At 39.7% G+C, this 21,625-nt stretch overlaps 1 protein-coding gene across 1 annotated transcript; it reads left to right on the forward strand.

Annotated features, from left to right (window-relative positions):
* The first annotated feature begins 391 nt into the window (after window positions 1-391).
* On the forward strand, window positions 392-17,706 carry LOC103710950 (2-oxoglutarate (2OG) and Fe(II)-dependent oxygenase superfamily protein). The gene is made up of 7 exons (XM_008796884.4): window positions 392-756; window positions 860-917; window positions 998-1,102; window positions 7,895-7,952; window positions 16,371-16,546; window positions 16,746-16,815; window positions 16,922-17,706. Exons 1-7 carry the CDS (start codon window positions 623-625, stop codon window positions 17,215-17,217), a joined length of 897 nt encoding a protein of 298 aa, XP_008795106.1. The 5' UTR covers window positions 392-622; the 3' UTR covers window positions 17,218-17,706.
* The last annotated feature ends 3,919 nt before the right edge of the window (window positions 17,707-21,625 follow it).

Raw genomic sequence — 21,625 nt, forward strand, 5'->3', positions numbered from 1 at the left:
ATATAAATTAAAATATTTTAATAATTAATTGAAACTAATATTATTTCATGAAAAATAGTAAAATTAATAGTATTAATAAACTAACAATACTAATAATATTTAATAAAAGCAATATATTTTAGTAAAAAGTAATGATTTTTTTTTTGCTAATGATACTCTTAAAGGATTAACAATGTTTAATAACAATATATTAATATATTAACAAACTTATATTTTATTAAAAACTAATAAAAGTATTTATTAATAAAATCAATATTTTCTAAATAACTATTTAATTAATAAAAAATAATATTTTAGAAGTAGTATATTTAATTAATAAAAATAATATATATTTTTGATAAAATAATAATATATTCGTGCGACGTTCACCCAAATTCGCACCCTACTGTCCGACCTTTGACAAGTCTGCAATAGAGGGTGGGTGCAAACGGGCTACTGTCGCCTGCCAAGCTTCATCAGCGGGCGACTCCTCTTATGATATTCTAAAAATTTGTCTGCTGCGCGTCTTTCTTCCGATGCTCCACGAAGAAGTTGTGTGTCGACGACGGATCTAGCTTTATTTGACGCTCGTTTTCTCTTCTATTTGATGCACCAAAAATAAAATAAAATAGAATAAAATAAAATGATCCGATCTAGGGTTAGGGTTTCGCTCTTCTTGGCGATCTTCCTCCTCCTTTCTTCCTCGAGTTCCTACTCGGATTCTCCGCGCCCAGTTGTCCACCCCAACAGATCAAAGCAGCTTTCATCGAAACCCAGGTTTTCTTCTTCTTCATCTTCATCTTCAAATCCATCCATTTTCTTTTCTTTTCTTATTTTTTTCTTGCTCTAATTGCTGTTCGGGAGTCTGGAATTTTTGCAGGGCTTTCGTCTACGAAGGATTCCTGACGGACGAAGAATGTGATCATTTGATCTCCATTGTGAGTATTATCTCTCTTCAAGATTCCTCCGATTTGAGTCATTTGGCATTGAGATTGGAGGCAATTGTGATGTTTGTCAGGCGAAATCAGAGCTGAAAAGATCAGCGGTGGCTGATAATTTGTCGGGGAAAAGCAAAGTGAGCAATGTCCGAACGAGCTCTGGGATGTTCATTAGCAAGGGGAAGGTTTGAGTTCTCATGCTCTGCTCATTCTGGTTTCTTGTGATAGGTTGATGTGTATACCTGCTCTGTTCTGGTATAAGCTAAATGCTAGTGGGAAAATTACAGGGTTTAAACTTTAAAGTATCATTTGCTATGCCCTTCTTGGGATGACAAATGATGCAGGCAGAGAGGTGGAGAAACATGTACATGAGAGTTGAGAGTCTCATCTCTTGCCCTGATTTGAACTGTTTTGGTCTGTATTGTTCTGATGTATGCGTGGTTTTGATATGTTGAAGGAAGTCTTTCTTCTTATTTATGTCGAGCAATGGATTTAATGAGCATAACTTGACTATGTATAACACATATAGTAACAAACTAAATCCACGAACTTGTTGGAGTTTTAATTTGAAAAGTTTTATTTTTTTTAAAATGAAACCAACCTTATACCCTAAATTTTAGTTGGTTCAAAAGCTTTATAGCACCTTCCTTTTTTACTCCCACATCGGATATGTGAAAAGAAATCCCCTTGCATAAATAGAAATCTCATCCCATGAGGCCCAAGTCGGGTTTTGAGGGAAGTAGGATGGTGACCATACACGTGCGCTCGGCTCGGCTTGGCCGACCGGCCGTGTGTGTGGCGGTGCTTTTTCGGAACCTCATGTAACCTAAAGTATTCGTTGGATTTGAGTTTTGAAAAGGTTACGGTATTTCCGAAACATCACATAACCTTCTAGTTTGAGACTACTATTCCAAGATAGACTCTATAGGCTCGGGTTGAGCTGGGTTTTGTTGTACTTTGGGTAATCACATTCTTAGGACAGTGTTCTCACACGTCTCAATCCAGGCAAGCTTACTATTAATCTAATTTTACTATTACGTGATAGAGACTCTGCTTCATGCACTTTTTCTTCTACTTTTTCTTCTTTTTTGGGCAACTGAAGGAGTTATTTGGATCAAGCCTCCTAGTGATCATGCTCGTTAGAGGAAGATCAGGCTGAGCTGGGTTTTATTGTATCTTGGAAATGAGATCGCCGCGGACTCGCATGTAGGGGGCAAATCACGTTTTTAGGGTAGTGTTGTCACATGCCTTAATCCAGGCAAGCTTACTATTAATCTAATTTTCAAAAAGTTTTCTATTTATAGATTCTAATTGACTTCATCTTTTTAGTGTAACATAGCAGTTTCTAGGTCAATACTGCCAACAATAATTGTGAAGACTATGGTATCAGGTGTAGTCTTCCTAGGCACTTAATTAGGTATTGTTGATATTGAGCTAATGGAGAACTCGAACTAGTTGCATGCAAGGTTTGTCGTTTTAGTACCGGACCCCGTATCGGTGCCATACTAGCACACTGTCAGTACGGTACGATACAAATTTTTTTGGCATACCGAGTGTTGGTATGCCATCCATATCGGATATTAGTACCGAACCGCCGTACCGCCTTGTACGCCCGGTTCAGGCCGGCACGGCATACCTTGGTTGTATGTGAGTGTGTAATATAAAGTAGCAACTGGGTTAAGATCCATGTGATGGTAATAATTTGTAGATTGACGTATGCTCTTCCAGAGAAATCACCATAGCATGTAATTCATACTACATGTGCTTGGTTCAACCCATAAAGAAGGTAAGTGATTAAATATAGTAATCCCTACATCCTTTAGAATCATTGAGGGAATGGGGCTTAAGCCCACTACTTGGTTACCGACAGTGGATACCCAACTCTGTGATTGGAGATCCCATGAAAGAGGTTCAATGTGGTAGAAACGAAGCTGATTGAGTGATCGTGTCAGTGTACATTTTCAGAGTATATCTCCTCACATCCTTATGATGAGTGCTTGTTTCAATGACAAAGTAAATTGGAAAGGTTTGAGTTATACTCTTAATGAGTCCTAGTTGGAAAATCTGTAGGGTATTAGGTCACAAATAACCTTAGAGGGCTTACCTATGTTAGAATTATCGTAAAGGCTGCGACTAGAGGTTTGGGCTAACCCTAACAAATTCCCATAAAAAAATCAAGATACCAAGCACAAAACCTTTAGTTGGTGCTGACTGTATAAAGAAGACCCAATTAATCCATACTGTCTGTGTGATAAATAGAAGTCTAAATCAAAGGACCTATAGTTCAAGGCCTATTCCATTGTGGTTTCTTCAGATGGATACAATCAAATACTAAGTGAGGTTTAAATCTACAGGACACCTCACCCATTGCATGGTATAAGTTGCCAAGATACTCTTTTTTATGTTTTTCAATCTTTAAATCTTTTGTGGGGATTGTTGGAGTTTTAATTTGAAAAGTTTTATTTTTTTTAAAATAATACCAACCTTATCCCCAAAATTTTAGTTGGTTCAAAAGCTTTAAAACACCTTCCTTTTTTTAGTCCCACATTGGATATGTGAAAGCAAGTCCTCTTGTGTAAATAGAAATTTCATCCCTGGGAGCCTAAGTCGGGCTTTGAGGAAAGTGGGCTAGTGACCACATGCGTGCGCGCTTGGCCCGTCTTGACTGGCCGTGCCTTGTGCATGGCACAGCGAGGCGGGGCGTAGGCGCGTCGCGACATGTACCACGTACGTTTTTTTGCCAGGCGCTTCCTTCCGAAGTGTTACGACATTTCAAAAGCATTCATTAGGTTTCCGAAAGGTCACGGTGTTTTGAAAACATTGCGTAACCTCGGAACCTTAGCGATGCTTCGATCACGCAGACAGTCTATAAATAGGCTCTAGGTCTAGCACCGTGGGACATCCGAAGACCACATCCACTCTCATCTATGTGCTCTCCATTGCAGTTCGAGACTACTATTCCAAGATAGATTCTACCTCCATTTGCACTATTTTCTTCTACTTTTTCTTCTTTGTCTAGGGAATTGAAGGAGTCATTTGGGTCAAGCCTCCCAATGATTGTGCTTGATAGAGGAGGATCGGATTGAGCTGGTTGATGTACTTTGGGAACGAGATCACCACAGACCCGCATATAGGGGCGAATCACGTTCATAGGGCAGTGTTCTCGCATGCCTCAATTGCGGCAAGCTTACTATTAATCTGATTTTCAAAAGTTTTCTAATTATAGATTCTAATTGACTTCATCTTTTCATTGTTGCATAGCAATTTCTAGGTTAATATTGCCAACAAAACTTACATTAGATAAGCTTCAAGCAACAAGTCTTCCATTATGAAGAAGAACATATAGAAACAAGAAGTACATTTCATGACAGCAAAATGGAAAATATATTAAAAATATTCTCTCTTGTCAACCCAGCCATCATTATTAAGCTATACGGATCATTATATGATGCTGTTTATTGCTCCATCTAATCTGATGACCCAAATATCTAGCTGGTAACAGGTAACTGATTGGTGAGTATGTATAATCTCTCCCTACTTGTTACTCGCAAATCCTTTATTGCTCATTGCGGGTGCATCCGTGCATGCTTGTGTTTACTCTTGAGAAAGGGAATCTTGTGACCTTTCTCTCAAATAATTCTTAGGTTGCCTAGTGAACTAGATCTATGATAGGTTAAAGCTAATTTCTTCCACTGTTTCAAGTGTCAGGCTGTGTTAGTTGATATGTTCATTGCCAGGCTAGTACTGTCACTTGGCATGGGTTTTCTTATTAAAATGTTTCAAATTGGCATGGCATGACATTGCGTGGCATTGTGCCAACATAGCATGGCATGACGTGTTGTCATGGCCCCTAGCTAGCATGGCTTATACCTCTAACACTTAAATCCTTGAGTTCGTCACTATTTGATGTCCCTGCTGACATTAGATTCCTATCAAAACCGGAGCAAAGTCCATTTCATGTGGCCTATGTAAGTTGACACTTTCCAAGCACATGAACTGGTTACTTATGCAATTTCCCTATTTATATTTTGTCGCTATGAAGGATGAGGAAAGGAAACAAGGGCATGCATTTGTCTTATCTAAAATAAAATAGATTTTTCTCTGTTGTCATATATCATGTGGTACTGTTTTGGTGAAATCAAATTAAAAATTCTAGGGATGCGATCCCTCCTCGATGAGGATTACATGTAATGCAATGGTAACGTCAGGAGTTAAGGAAAAGAGGAAGGGCTGTAAGGATTTTGGATTTGCTTTATCTTATCTAAAATAAAACCTAATGCAAGATTTTTCTCCATTGTCATATATTATGTGGTACTATTATCGCTAAATCAAATTAAAAATTATGGGGATGTGATCCCTCCTTGATGGGGATTGCGAATAATGCATTGGCGATGTTAGGAGCTAAAAAAAAAAAAAGGGTTTTAAGTATTTTCGTTCTTTCTGTTCCAAAAACCTTGTTATCAGCAGACTGGAACAAAATTTCAAACAATTTATATTTTAGAAAAAGAGGGTATTTAGGGTAAGTCTCTGGAAATCTATTTAGTTATCTATTTACCTTCCTTTCTGGTGGAGAGTGTGATTCTGATGCTTATAGGGACTGCTCTCTAGGGAATTTCAGAATTTCTTGGCAAAAAGAAGGAAGATGAGATAAAAATTTGAGCGCCTTTTTGCTTAATAGGTTTTTAGGGTTCAGGAAGGATCGGTATGGTAATTCTAGGAAGTTGTAAGATAATGCTCCAAAAGATTTTTGGTTTTGTGGATCTGATTTACGCAACATGTCTTCACTGTTTTGGTGTTTGATCCATGGCAGCAGACAAAATAAAGAAAAAGAGGAGGGATAATAGGAAGAAATGTAGAGAATGGCGAAAAGGCTGCTCGATTTTGTCACACCGACCAAAGCATTTGTAGGAGGATAGAAGAAAAATGAGAAATATTTACAAAGTAAAAGAGAAGGAAAGTGATGAGAGAAAGAAAGGATAACAGTGAGCCTAACCTGGCTACATTTTACATTGCCAAATGGCTTCTCTACACTCGATTACTTTGTCCCTATAAATAAAGTACCTGATGAGAATATGTAAAATAGTATAGTCCATCAGGACTCCATACAGATGGAAAGAAACAGAAAAAGAATGGAGCAAATTATCCATTATTTTCTTTCAAATTCTTTTAGAAAAAAATGAGAAATAAAATCTTAAATGCCTGATATTTAATCTCCAGCTAATGGTCCTTTCATTTTCTCATCAAAGACCCTAAAGTCTCTAGTATATTATCAACCTGTTTTTCTGCTGCTAGCAATGTAGCACAAGTCCTTTTAATAGGGCCCTTTCAATGAATTTATGTATATAACCCTCCTACATGGCTGCAATGTGCAGCTTCCATCTCTTCATGTTGTAAAAATACAAACCTTAGGGCTTGTTTGGCTATTCCTATAGGATTGGACTGAAAATGTTATAGGATTCGTGGATTGGGCCGTTCATTCAAGCAACCCTGTATCAACCAAATTTCACCCAGCCCAAATCTTGTGGAAAGGAAAAAATACCTTCATAGGTCCTTTTTTTAATCCTGCACCTGAAAGGCTAAGATCTATGTTGGGCTTAGATAGGCTCGGAGAAAATGCAAGCTATAAGCTAGTAAGCCCAATTCCTCCTGGATTTTCAGCCTAGTCCTGTCGGAATATCCAAACAGGCCTTTGGTTGGAAGTTTGGCCATAGTTTTTTTTCCTCTATCTTCCCTCTTGATGTTCATACTGCTTAATTCATTATAATCACATAAATGTGCTATGTATGGCATGATGTATCAGTTTGTGCTATGTATGGCATACAAGTTAGCAATGAGAATCTAATAATCACTTAACCTTGTTTACCTCATATTTTCCAATCTTTTGATCCTTTAGGACCTCTACATAGCAAAGACAGAATGCAAATCATGTTTCCACCCTGTATTTTACTGTTTATATTAACTTCAATAGGTCTCCTGATTGTAAAGATCTAAAGCCAACAGTATATTGTTGGTTACATTTCTTGGATTTGTTGAAGGTGCCTTGCATTGCCATGGCTTTCCAACCTGAGCTATGTTATGAGCTGGGCTTTTGGGTAGCTTGAATGCAACTCCTGATATAAAATATTTTACTGGTGCATTCTTAACCATCTAAGGTTCTACAGATTTATTATGCTCTCTTTCATGGCATTAGCCTTATTCATGTTCTTGATATGTTTTGTTTTTATAACTTAAGTTCCAATTCTTGGCCTTTCGTGGTTTTTAGAAATAAAAATTCATGGGAAGGTATGCTGAAGAACAGACAGTTAATCTTGGAAAGGCATGAAATATAAAGACAAAACAAAAAGCCGGTGGAAATAAATATGAGTTCTTTTTCTTCTTCTTCTTCTTCTTTGTCATCTTCTTCTTGTTCTGGTGCATAGTTTTGCATAGCTGGGTTATCAGAAATGTTTTACTGTATTTAGACTTTGGACTACCAAAATTATTTTCATTTTTTAGTTTTTGAAGTTTCTACGCGTATTACATAGATGATGCCAGAACCTCTTTGGATTTTTAGATGTTCTAAAGCTCAAGGTTAGCGGGTGTACAATCATGATAAAATACAGGCTTATTCAATACAAAGAGGGGAAGAGAAACGACAGATATTTGAAGAATATGGAAATGAAAATTGCACAGACAACTCTGCTATTGCTATCTTGTCAAGTTGTTTGTGAAAAAATGACATTGATGTCATCTTATAATCCTCCACATGAAAATTTGCTTCATAATAGTGCTACATCTGGTTGCTGTTGAAGTGAGCAAAAGGTATTGATAATGGTGATGGAGTATGCCTGGCCTATAAGTTTCTGCTGCAAATTTTATTATCTTCTCCTTTCTTTTGGAACCCAATTTTGCCTTTGGCTGTCATAATGTTTGGGGAATATTTTCTTCTAGCAGATTATGCACTGTACTTCCAAGCATGTAACCAAAACTTTCTGCAGGACCCAATTATAGATGGTATAGAGGACAAGATTGCAGCTTGGACATTTCTTCCAAAAGGTGAACTGTCTAACTAAATTTCAAATTTTAACATTTGGCTTTACTTCAAAGCATGTGAAAATTAAAATGGTTTAAAGTTTTAGTTGTCCATAACATTAAATTCAGAATTAGCTTGCCATTTGTCTGTATGTATTCTGATGGATCTTGTACTGGGGAGATATTACATTATTGCTTTTGAGAAGTGAAATGCCAAAACAAGCATGTCTGTCCTCTAAATATTTTGTGAGAATACATTACTTGTTTGGGCCACACCGAACAAGCTTGACATGGTATGAGTCTATACATGAATACATGTCGACCCATCTTCACAGATGCCAAGTCATACATGTCATCAATTATTTTTTACGACATACTAGGCTCAACTCATTTCTTCTTGCACTTATATCCTATTTCAAAAAGTCCATGTACCTTTACAAATTAAATGGTCCATGAGAATAAAGTATAAAGGTCCATGAGAATATTGGTTTCCTATACATTTAACTTGTATCCATGCCAGGACATAAAACATTGAATCGTTTTAAAAATCTTTGAGCAGCAGTTGGGTTGCTAGGGGCCGCCCCAATAACCAAATCACTAGGCAGGCACCGGGAAGTCAACTTGGCCCAATAATAAAAAAAGGAGAAACCTAAAAGAATAATTATAAGTCAACAAATGAGACATGACATATCCAATAAAATGTAGTCAGTCAATGACAAGTATCTGCTTTGCAACACTTCAAACATTGTGCAATCTATCAAAGCATGGCGACCTCGATGACCAACGCTGCCATCTTTTAAAATAGTGATGGATCATACAATTGTTACTACAATATATGCTATGATGTGGAACAATATCATGTGATATACAATATGGCTGGTATATCATACATCCTTTTTATTATGCCAGTACTACCTTGTTATTTTATGTATCTTATGACCCAATACAATACTTGTTACAACTCAAGCCTTTACCCAATAAAGCTAGTACTCAGTCCATTTTTGCACTCTTTAATTGAACAAGGATCTGTCTTTTGATATGAAGTATGACAAAACATGCTGGAGAATATTTATGGCTAAGTGGCATACGTACTAAATGTCTTGACAATATGTTTTCAATGGTCCGTACCCTTTTTAGACTTCCATATTCTCTAGTCAATGGATGTTTTGTTCGATAAAATATTGTAGCCAATCCTTTATTGATGGGAAGTATGTCATGCCATCCTATTGGGAGGATATTCTTAATTTCTTGATGAGTCCTTTATACTATAGGGATATACAAAATACCTTGGATTAAGGTATGCAAAAACTGTATTGGGTGCCAAGGATGGCCGAACCAGATGGTTTGGGACATACGAAACTAGACCAGTTGAGGACTGGCATGCTTTAGGCTAATTGTTTGATACAATTCGGTGATAATTGATAAATGGTCCGCCCCTCGCTAATTATTCGATTCCCCCCTCCCACCACAACCCCCGTTCTCTCTCCTGCGCTTGCGATGGTCTGAGAGCGGCAAGTCCCTCCCTCCCTCCATCCCTCCCTCTCACTCAATTTAGGGTTACAGTTTTCCTCAGCCCTCACCCTCCCTCCCTCCCTCCCTCTCACTTGCTCGGGTTAGGGTTAGGGTTCCTTCAGCCCTCCCCCTCCCTCCCTCCAACCCCCACCCCCACCCCCACCCCCACCCCCTATGGCCACTTGCGATGGTATGAGAACGATGAGTCCCTTCCTCTCTCCCTCTCCTTCTCTATCTCTCTCGCACAGGTTAGGGTTAGGGTTTTCCTTGGCCCTCCCCCTTCCTCACTTCCTCCCTCTCTCTCTCTCTCTCGTTGGCTTGCTCAGGTTAGGGTTAGGGTTCCCTCGGCCCTCCCCTTTCATCTCTCCCCCTCCCCCTCTCTCTTCCTCCCTCTGCCTCTCTAGCTCTTCCCGTTTTGATAGGCCCTAAAATGGCATGGTACGGACCCATACCGTGTTGAACTAGTCGCCAACCAACACGTCCTCCAGTATTGATTCGACGAACCTTGTCGGGAGCTATAGTGGTTAGGAATTGGGTTGGTACTTTACTGCACCATACAAACACATAGTATGCTAGTAAGGTGTTGTTTCCATATTTATAGAGAGAAATAGAGAAGAGGGGGGTAGGGAGGGAGGTTGGTAGGGTGTACCCAGGGTGATGGAGGACATGGTGGATGGGCCGATGAAGGCAATTGGCAGGAGAGATTGATGTCATGCTATTAAGGGAGATCGAATAGAGAGAGAGAGAAGAAAAGTGAAATCCCAATCCCTAACCCTAACTCCTCGTCTATCCATCATCGCCATCACCATCAAAGAGAGAGAGAGAGAGATTGTGAGGGCCTAGTGAGGCTTTAGAATTTCATGTAAGCAACTAGGTGTGGTCAATGAGTGACCAAAGGCTTGTTGTTCTTTGAAAAATGAGTTACCGTCCTTAACTGGCTCTTGTCACGCCCCGAATTCGGATCATGACACAGTCGTGCTATTACAACCTTATGCATACAATAGCACGAAGCCACTTAAAATTTTATAACAAAATGAACAATATTATTCACAAATGTCATAACATGATTCATCAGAAGGGAACGGTACAGAGCTTCTAAAATTTTTAGCATTGCATATTCAATTTTTCCAAACTCTGGAGTATGTCAAGCTCCTTGCTCTTAGCAAACCTATTTATCTGTAAAAAAATGGATAAAGTGATATGAGCTATACGACTCAGTAAGTAAGCATGCACAATCGTACCAGATCAAGCATAATGTACTTCATGCCAGTGCATTAATTTAAAAAATTAACACTTATAACAAAGTAAACATTTTGTATAGCATATATTCGAATCAGCCATAAAACAGTGGATGCCCAATCATACAAGTTCATAAATATGGATATGCATCTTATAAAATTTTTGCCATTATTCATGCTTTGAAATCCATACTCTCAAATGATAGTGCAGCTATGGCCGCTCTTATTCCCACAGCAAGGCCTTTACCAACTATTATTCTCCATTGGTAGGGTCTATACCAAGTTACTATTATCCACCGGCGGAGTTTGTATGCCGAGTTACTCTTACCCACTAAGGGGGGTCATATGCCGAGTTTCTATTACCCCTGGATGGGGGTCGTATGCCGAGTTACTGTTACCCACTAGCGGGGGTCGCATGCCGAGTTACTATCATTCACTGGCGAGGGTCTTACATAACAATCTGAGAGTTCTTAAAACATATCATGTTTTTCATAAATCTTTAGAAGTACATTGAAAATTGAATAATGGCATCATAATATGCAAAAATTCATGATCATGTTGCAAACTTCATTTTTTCATGCATCTTTCTACATCATCATAAATCATGTGTACATAATATAGTAATCATGATAAATGTCATTTATCCAAAATCATGCAACACTTGCTACACATGCTTGATGCTAATTTTAAAAAATATAGCAGTAATATACAATTTTATATTCAATTAATTTCATGTATTTGAAAATAATAAGATTGTGTCAGGATCATTTACCTCAATTTGCTCCCAAAGTTCTAGGTTCAGATGATAATTCTCTAATACCTAGCAATATCATCAAATTATTTGTTACTTGCACATTCAATTTCTATTTATTTACACTCTTGACTTAATTAAAATTATTTACAGCCCATCCATAGGACTCATTTTCATTTTCAGGCTCATAGCTTGATTCAATTTCTGGTTCAGGTCTGATTCAATTTCTGATTCAGGCCTGATTCAGCCCCTGGTTCAGTTCTATTCCAACTTCTGGGGTCTGATTCAGCTTCTGGTTCAGGTCTAATTCAGCTTTTAGTTCAAGTCTAATTCTGTAACTATTGGGCCCAGACGGGCCAATCTGGACCATAGTCGGCAGCCCATCTGGAGACCCAAAATTTGGTATCTTCGGAAAGGAGGAGGAGCCTTGCATCCGAGGCGGTTACAACCACCTGACAGCCACGATCGCGACCATTTCCTCCCCTCCTTCCAAGAGAGGGCTATAAAAGCCTGATGGGTTTCTTCACCGAGGCTTCGTCTCTTCTCACTGCCTTTTCCTTCCTCTCTTTCTTCTAGCGCTAGCAGAGCTCCCCGAAAACCGTCGTCGAGTCACCGGAGGAAGCGCCCGCAGCTCCTTCTCGGAGCTAAGTGAGTCCCTAATCCTCTACTAATTCTGTTATGCCTTAGTACTGTCTCGATCTATTTGGTTTATGAGATCAAAGCAGAAAAATAAAGAAATGAAAAGAAGAAAATAAAAGGAAGAGGAGGAAAGGAAGGGGAAGAACTTACCTAGGGTCCTCGACTGCAGATCTGGCATGGTGTGCTCGGCGCAGTCGTTGACGATCGGTGGCTTTTCCCCACTCCTTGGTCGCAGCGAAGCCCGATCGCGGCCGTGGTTGCAGCCGTGGCTGCGGGGATCTTCCTACTCACCATAGTGGGAATGGAGTAGGAGCCATCAGCCCTGCTGTAGGCACCGCCGGCCCTCGGTCGGAGCTGCGGCAGGCCGAAGGCCTTTCCTCTCGGTGGGGGGGCTCCGAGCCCCATCTTTCCTATTGGAGGAGGAGAAGGAAGGCTGAAGATGGGGAAGAAGAGGGGTTGCAGTTGCACCGGCGGCGGCGGTGGCTCGAGATCGGGGTAGCTAAAGGCTTCAGAGAGGAGATCGGGGCCCCCTCCGAGCGCTCCGATGAGCCCTCCTTGCTTCACGGGAGAAGAGGAGTAATGGAGGTGAAGCAAGGAGAAGTTTCGGGAAGGAAGAAGAGAAGAGAAGAGAAGAGAAGAAAAAGAAAAGAAAAAGAAAAAGAAAGGAGGAGAAGCTTCAAAAAGGAAGAAGAATAAAAAATAAATAAAATAAATAAATAATAGAAATAAATTAAAATACATAAATAAATGGTAAATGAATAAGTAGAGGAAGAAGGCTGACGGCTTTATGGCCCATGGCATTTGAGGAACTTGGGCTAAATAGGCCCAAGCTTTAATGGGATGGTTTATAAAAGATCTGAGCTATATGGGCCAGAATCTGGTAATCGATTTAAAGGGGCCTAGACTAAAGGGTTGTGTAGTATTGGGCTCGGATTGGGTTTTAGCTGAGTCAGTGTCTTTCTTAAATTAACTAAAACTAAGGAGGGCCTTGTAGATTAGAACAAAGCATAGGCAAAACCATTTCTAGCCCGTAATTGGGCCACAAGCCTAATTGTAAACCAACTGTTTACGTCACTGGGCCTGAATAAAAGAACCCTGTAATTGGGCCTAAATTAGAAGTTAAATCAGGCCTGAACCAGAAGTCGAAATTGGATCAGACCTGAACCATAAATTGGGTCAGACTTGAATCAGAAATTGGGTCAAATCTGGACCATAAATTAGATTAGACTTGAACCAGAAGTTGAATCAAGTCTGAATCAGAAATTGAATCTGTCACGCCTCGAATCCGGATCATGACACAACCGTGCTATTGAAACCTTATGCATACAATAACACACAATCACTTAAAATTTCATAATAATGAACAATTTTATTCACAAATGTCATAACACGATTCATCAAAAAGGAAAGGTACAGAGCTTCTAAAATTTTTAGCATGCATATTCAATTTTCCCAAACCCTGGAGTATGTCAAGCTCCTTGCTCATAGCAAACCTACTTATCTGTAAAAAATGGATAAAGTGGTGTGAGCTATACAGCTCAGTAAGTAACCATGCACAATCTTACCAGATCAAGCATAATGTACTTCATGCCAATGCATTAATTTAAGAAATTAACACTTATAACAAAGTAAGCATTTCGTATATATGCTATACAAAACAGGCTAGAAATGGTTCTACCTATGTTTTATTCTAATCTACAAGGCCCTATTTAGTTTCAGTTAATTTAAGGAAGACCTTGACTCGGCCCAAACCCAATCTGAGCCTAATACTACACAACCCTTTAGTCTAGGCCCCTTTAAATCAATTACCAGATTCTGGCCCATATAGCTCAAATCTGGTTTAAACCATCCCATCAGAGCTTTGTGCCTATTTAACCCAAGTTCCTCGGATGCCATGGCCCATAAAGCCTTCAGCCTTCTTCCTCTATTTATTCATTTACCATTTATTTATGTATTTTATTTTATTTCTATTATTTATTTATTATCTTTTCTTCTTCTACTCCTTTTTTTCTTTTCTTCTTCCTTTTCGAAGCTTCTCCTCTCTTTTTCTTTTCTTTTCCTTCTCTCTCTCTTCTTCTTCTTCTTCCTTCCCAAAACTTCTTCTCCTTGCTTCACCTCCATTTCTCCTCTTCTCTCGTGAAGCAAGGAGGGATCGTCGGAGCGCTTGGGAGGGGCCCCGATCTCCTCTCTGGAGCATTCGGCTACCCCGATCTCGAGCTGCAGCCGCCGCCGTTGCGACTGCAGCCCCCCCCTCTTCCCCATCTTTGGCCTCCCTTCTCCTTCTTCGGTGGGAAAGATGGGGGCTCGGAGCCCCCCCCCCCCCCCCCCACTGAGAGGAAAGGCCTCCGGCCCACTGCAACTCCGACCGCGGGCCGGCAGTGCCTTTAGCGAGGCCGATGGCTCCTCCATTCCCACTGTGGTGGGTAGAAGATCCCCGCAGCCACGGCTGCGGTCAGGCTTCGCCACGACCAAAGAGTGGGGAAAAGCCACCGGTCGTCGACGGCTGCGGCCGAGCACACCGCTCCGGATCTGCGGCCGAGGGCCCCAGGTAAGCTCTTTCCTTTCCTCTTCCTTTTATTTTCTTCTTTATATTTCTTTATTTTTCTGCTTTGATCTCATAACCCCCAATAGATCGGGATGGTAGTAAGGCATAATAGAATTAGTAGAGGATTAGGGACTCACCTGGCTCCGAGAAGGAGCTGTGGGCGCTTCCTCCGGCAACTCGACAGCGGTTTCCGGGGAGCTCTGCTACTACTGGAAGAAAGAGAGGAAGGAAAAGGCAGTGAGAAGAGACAAAACCTCGGTGAAGAAACGCATTGGGCTTTTATAGCTCTCTCCCAGGGAAGGAGGGGAGGAAATGGTCGCAATCGTGGCTGTCAGGCGGTTATAACCGCCTCGGATGCAAGGCTCCTCCTCCTTCCCGAAGATATCAAATTTTGGGTCTCCAGATGGGCCGCCGACTATGGTCCAGGTCTTCCCATCTGGGCCCAATAGTTACAGCTCTCACTTATAATTGGACTTTCAAGTGCAACCAATCATTATACTTTGAACGATGAGCAAATCTCTTTGAACTGTTAAACAAGCCAAGAGATCTACATTAAACCTTCAAGGAACACTTGGATATCTACTGCCTTTTGTATCTGACTTAGATGCATCTTAAGGTGAGTAGTGCCTCCTTTGAAGTTCGACAAGTAAAATTTCCACCTTTTCTTCTGGATCCTGGCATCTTGATACAATGAACTTAGTTCCATACCTTGATGTTGGATCTTTTTCCTAATTCTATGAGAAAACAGGTAAATAGAATTGCAAATACAGTCAATTAAACTATGTGAAAGCCCTTATAGTTGATCTGGTAGTGCTCAATAACATCTATGCATCCAAGGAACTTCTCCCAATAAAATACAATCAATTAAATTTTCGACGCCTCCTTATGCAACTTCTCCCTATGTCCTAAGACTAAATCAAATTGGCGTTGGCCCTCCTTCATTCCCTTGGAGCATTCCTTTGTCTGCTGATGTGTTTCAATCGCTTGGTTGACAAGTGCTTTGGTGTCATCCAAATCATCGCAAATCTCTGATAAAATATTCATGCCACATAATCACTGGCTCTTATACCAGTTGGTACATGCCTAATTGAAATAGGACACTGACATAGAAAAAGATAATGAAAATGGTTCACTTCGAGGGGAACCAACCCTCCTATGTATCCTTTTCATGGGGGATCAATCCTCCTATTTCTCCAAAAGGACACTCTTAATCTAAATTCTCTTTCACTCGTTAAGATGAATATTTCTAGTTTACAACAGTAACCACCGTTTGATAACCATCATCACCACCATAGGATGCTAAACCATAAACCATCCAAAGTAACTATCCTAAACCACTAATACAGAAATGATTACCTGATTAACAATTTTTTCTGAAAACTAATATTTTTTTTAAAAAAAACAGTATCTTTTAACACGTGAGCATGTGATAATGAAATCCTAAATATCAGACCGATAAGATCTTCCAATGTCAAAGTAGCCCCTAAATCAGTAAGATGATCAAGCATGGAAAATGGATATCTTCTACCATTTTTGGAATTGCTATGGCTTGTGTCTGTCATTTGATCGGTGGCTATGCATCAGCCAGGCTATAATCGTGCATTTATTCATATGGACGTAATATAGGCTTCTAGCTGTGTGCTCCTTTCCCACTTGGAAATACATGTTTTTGTAAGCGAAGATCATTGGTTATAGTTTAATTCTATACTTGGTTTTTGAGGCATTGATTTGTTAATTGATGGTTCCATGTTATTCAGAAAATGGCGAGGACATACAAGTCTTAAGATATGAACATGGGGAGAAGTATGATCCCCACTATGATTACTTCTCTGACAAGGTCAATATTGCTCATGGTGGTCATCGTATTGCCACTGTACTTATGTATCTTTCTGATGTGGCTAAAGGGGGTGAAACTGTGTTTCCCAGGGCTGAGGTTAGTTTCACTATTTCCTTCATTTAAGCAATAAGTTTCAGAATATTCCTAGATGTGTTTGTATATCTATTGCTTCAGCTGATTTAGAAGAAAATTGATCATGCATTTGTTTATTTATTTTTCACTTTTAAATCCTATTTCTGCTATTTAAATTAACCCCAAAATAGTGTAATGAAATGAAATTTTTGGATGATACTAGAAGTCCCAACAGCGTGGACAGCATGCAGAGGATGATGATTTGTCAGACTGTGGTAGGCAAGGAATTGCAGGTGAACCTACAGTATACCATATTATCATTCATTTATGGTGATCCTTTTTCACTTTTCTCTCTGTTATAGACTACATTTAATGTTTCCATTTTATTTGACATTTCAGTAAAACCACGGAAAGGGAACGCCCTTCTTTTCTTCAGTCTTCACCCAGATGCTACTACAGATGAGATCAGTCTCCATGCAGGATGTCCTGTGATAGATGGTGAGAAATGGTCTGCAACAAAATGGATTCATGTTGACTCCTTTGACAAGATTGTGGGAAGCCAAAGCAATTGCACAGATGAGAATGAAAGTTGTCAGAGGTGGGCTGCCCTTGGAGAATGTACAAGGAATCCAGAGTATATGGTGGGAACTGCAGGGTTGCCAGGTTACTGCAGGAGGAGCTGTAATGTGTGTTAGCAACACATTTCCTTTCTGCTTAGAAGCCTTTATGAGTTTCCCTATGAATTATGCTCTCGGTCCTTCATTGTAAGCTGCCATTTATTATCTTCTTCCAGATATATTCAATCCTGCCTCAGTGGATTGCCATTATCATACAAGACGAGTCTCCTCTATATTTAACTATTTACTAAATCCCCCTATTTTGTGATGATAAGTTTACTTACAAGCATGGGAGCTCAGGTGTTTTGAGTTTAGCAAATGGAGATGAGTTCACACACTTTCTGATAGCATAGTATTTCAGGTCTTCTTGTCATGTATCATTTGAAAGTCAGGATTTGATTTATACATCAGGTTATTTAGTGGTGGACGTTATAATGATCATTGGTTATGTTTGTTGCATTATCTTATTTGTTTCATGTGTTATTGTACGTACAGTCACATAATTAATGCTTTCTACTGTGGTAACACCTGCTTAATGATATATTTTTCAAGAATTTTGCTTTCTAATTTATGCATTTGTTTTGTAGTTACTGAACTGTGCATTCTAATTTCTTTTTCACATTTTCTCTTGTTGGTTGTGTTTCCTATTCAAAATTTAATCAAATAAAGGAATTTCTTATGTATTGCATGCCCTGGCTCTAATTTCCCTGCATCAGGTTACTTTTGCTTATGTGATTATAATAGTAGAATTATGACTGTATTGTAGGCCAGTAGGTTAAAGACAATCCTGCAATGTGTCTTGCTTGTATTTTCAATCCACAGGGCAATTAAAGCCTATTTTTTAAGCCCAAGAAATGATGCACTCTCCATCATGTTGGAGGGCCTAGATTCTGATGGTTCTTCTGCTGGAGCTTGGTAAGACTAATTATATAGTATAACTAGTAGTTATATGCATTGTATGTGTATATGAAAATTTATCATGTTAATGTGCCCTCCTTTTATGCCATTTTTTAGTATTAGATATTAGAGAGAATATTATATTATTTTATAATTGCTAGTCTACTAATTTTAGTTCTGAATTTCGGAAATTCATTCAAAAAATATTTTTTTGCAAAATATCTATGAACTGTTTTCTTGATGTCCTCACTCCATAATATCAATCCCAAATCCCGTCGTCACTTATCCTTCCTAATTTAAATATTCAATTTTCTTTTCTTTTTTCTTTTTTTTTTGTGGCAAGACTCATGATCCATCAATTCTTTTTCTATGGTAATATCATGTCGCCCTTGATAATCTGCTAAGCTTTCTTCAACAAATTACTTTATAATTAGCATTCTTTTTTGAAATTTGAAATTGAGGCAAAAGAAAGGCTGAATTGATCAGCTAAGCCCGCAAATGGGTTGAAATGTACCTGTTTCTCAACCTAGTTAGGCACAACTCAATCCAATTTTTCAGAGGTTATATGTGGATGAAGGTAAACTACTTGGAAAATTCATTTTTCTTCGAATATCTGGTTGTTCATTTTCTTGTTTCATTGGAGAACTAATAAATTTGAAAAACTTGTAACTTGTTTTTTTGGAAAAAATTTCCATTTTGATGGAAAAATCTTAGTTTCTTTTTCCTCTTCCATGGTTTTTGTTGCAACCAAATATACCATTAGAGCCATAAAATGATATTCGAAAAGCATGCAATTCAATTTTTTTTCATTTTTCCAACTGAACTTGTTTGAAACAGATGTTTGTGTATAGCCAGGATTAAAACAGATCGGATGCTGCATAATCTGACATGGCCCAGTCCAACTCGAGCTGATCAACCCAAAGATGGATGACTTTTAAATCTCCAACTCCCTCTTTCAGTCACTTTTTTTTTTTTTTTTTTTTTTTTTGGTGCACTACGACGGATAATTTATACAACACGTATATGAATACACCCAATAAAATCAAAAAACAAAATATCACGGAACTCTCGAGGCAGCTCCTCATCTCTTGTCCACACAGTATTGCCGGCGTGATTAGCTATGTGGGTGACCATCCAATCTGCAACTCCATTGGCTTCTCTAAATACATGCTTAGCTAGGACAATACCTCCATCCTTTATCATCATCCAGATATCATGAAGTAATGGATGGTCACTGGCAGCAATCCTTGGACCTCCTGGAGCTAACTGATAACTGTGGCCGAGTCATCCTTCAAGATGACTGATCTAGCTGATAGCATACACTGAGCATGCAGAAAACCTGCCCAGGCCGCCCTCAGCTCTGCACCGAAAATCGTGCAGTCGAATAACTGACAGCCTTTCGCAGCCACAACCCTGGAGTTTGGGTCTCTGATGACGAACCCCGCTCCACCTATTGAGCCTCCGTTCAGTACGGATCCATCGAAATTGACCTTGAGGAAGATAGGGGGTGGGGGCTCCTAGGTGACGAATACCGTGCGGGATGCTGCTGAGGCAGAATGGGAACTCCAGATGTCTCGAGCTGTCAAAGGCCTGTCTAAGAAGGACGCATACTTAATCTCTGCCACCTGCACCTGGGCGCTCTCCACCACGAGCCTTGGTGGCATGCTATGCTCGCCGAAAGTTCGCGCATTCTTTGCCAGCCAGATCTTGTATGTTGTGCAAGACGCTTTAATCGCCTCCTGGCGTGCGAGAAAGTTATCCGACCATCGACGGATGGTCCCTAAGAACTAGTCCCTTTGGGATCAACCCTCCCGCAACAACCCGGCCCAATGCCATGTCTCCCTCGCCCATGTGCACAAGAATAACACATGGTCCACCATCTCAGTAACCCCGCACTTTGAGAGAATACTCAAGCCTCATTCGCTAAGTACTGCTCTCATTGGAAGCCAGTTTCAGACCACCTTCTATAAGAATAGTGCAACCCTCGGGTGAAGGCCCATGCGCTATATCCAATCACACTTCGACCCCCGCTCTTGCTCCCTCCGGAGCACCCGGGCAAGCGCCCCCACCCTGACTCCCGTCATGCTCGAGGTGCTCTACACCCGAATATCCGGACCCGCACATCCTGGTATCGGGAGGGACCGAACCCCCTTGACAAGGTGTGTACCGAAAATATGACCTACCCTAGCCTCATTCCAAGCTGCTCTACCGGGGTCGAGGAGGTCGCATACCTGCAGTCCCTCCACTGCGTCGATGTTAATTTTCATCTTCAGGTTTATGTGGTTGAGTAATAAGTTCTTTTTTTCTTTTCCTTTGCCCCTTTTTTTTGACTAAAGGCTGGGTTATGATGAAAGTGTATCTTTGTCAATGATATTAGTAATAGAAATCCATATCAAAACCCCTTTTTAGTTCTTTTCATTTTTTGCTGCATGATCTAATGGTATGTAGTTAGCCAATGAGTTGAGACCGCACGTTAAAAACGGCCTTCAAGAAAACTAGGTGATTGCAGCCTTTGTCTTGATCACCCGCGAGCCACCACTCGACCACCACCCCATCCCCCAACCTTCTATCTCTCTTCCTAATCTGTGCCTCTTCTCCTCTCTCCAAAAACATATGACGAAGCTGTTAAAATATTTTAGGGATCGCATGATAATCTATATCACCTATAATATTTTCCATTATTAGTGAGATCCTATACCAATATATATTATTTTTCATATATGGAGTCTGTACACGAGTATATATAACTCTTGAGATGTACTGAATATGAAGCAATAGAGAAATAAAATTACTTTGCTTTCTCTCTCTCCTTTTCTTTTGTTTTTCTTTTCTCTAAATATTTCAACATAGTATTGAGCCACCAATTATGTAACTTGCTGCCATCATCTCTTCTACTTTTATTATCGTCGTCGTCGTCGTCGTTCGCAGATCTATTTCTCTTGTCTTGCTTTTTTTTTTTTAGGGGGGGGGGGGGGGGGGGGGGGGTGGCGAGGCTCCAACCTCAGCATCTTTCAAAACCCCCCTCTTCAAATCTAAGAGAAACCTGGCATTTTCTTTTTCTTCATCTTTATTGCAATCGGGAAGAGATGTCGGCTTTGGTGCTTTTGTTTACGAGCATCATCGAGCTACGGTTGTCTTCTCTCTGAGATCTGTCCTCGCTACAACTATTATCTTCTTTGTTTCTTCTCGCTACCACATCATTAGGCAAGTCAATCAGCCATATCGACAGACATGTCAATCTATCATGTTAGAGAGACAAATTTGTCTGCCATATCGGTTTTTAAATTGTTATATCAACTCCTAACATACTATATCAGCTTTTGAGCTAATAGTATCATTTTGAGTTTGAGGGATGATGTTAGAATAATTTTAGGGATCACGTAACAATCTGCATCACTCATAAATATTTTTCTTTATTAGCGTGATTCTGTGTCAACCTATATTAGTTTTCTTTGTTAGCATAATCTTGTTAGAGTAATTTTAAGGATCGTATGATAACCTGTATCACCTATAATATTTTCCATTGATAGTGAGATCCTATATCAGTTTATATTATTTTCTATGTATGGAGTCTGTACACGAGTATATA

The sequence above is a fragment of the Phoenix dactylifera genome, chromosome 2 (genome assembly GCF_051530095.1).
Source record: "Phoenix dactylifera cultivar Ajwa chromosome 2, Ajwa_hap1_PhDact_Kaust_v1.1, whole genome shotgun sequence".
Lineage (NCBI taxonomy): Eukaryota > Viridiplantae > Streptophyta > Magnoliopsida > Arecales > Arecaceae > Phoenix > Phoenix dactylifera.

Coding starts and splice junctions, on each gene's coding strand:
- LOC103710950 (XM_008796884.4), top strand. CDS start 623: ATGATCCGATCTAGGGTTAGGGTTTCGCTCTTCTTGGCGATCTTCCTC. Junction 757..859: donor CAGCTTTCATCGAAACCCAG/GTTTTCTTCTTC, acceptor GAATTTTTGCAG/GGCTTTCGTCTACGAAGGAT. Junction 7,953..16,370: donor TTGGACATTTCTTCCAAAAG/GTGAACTGTCTA, acceptor CATGTTATTCAG/AAAATGGCGAGGACATACAA.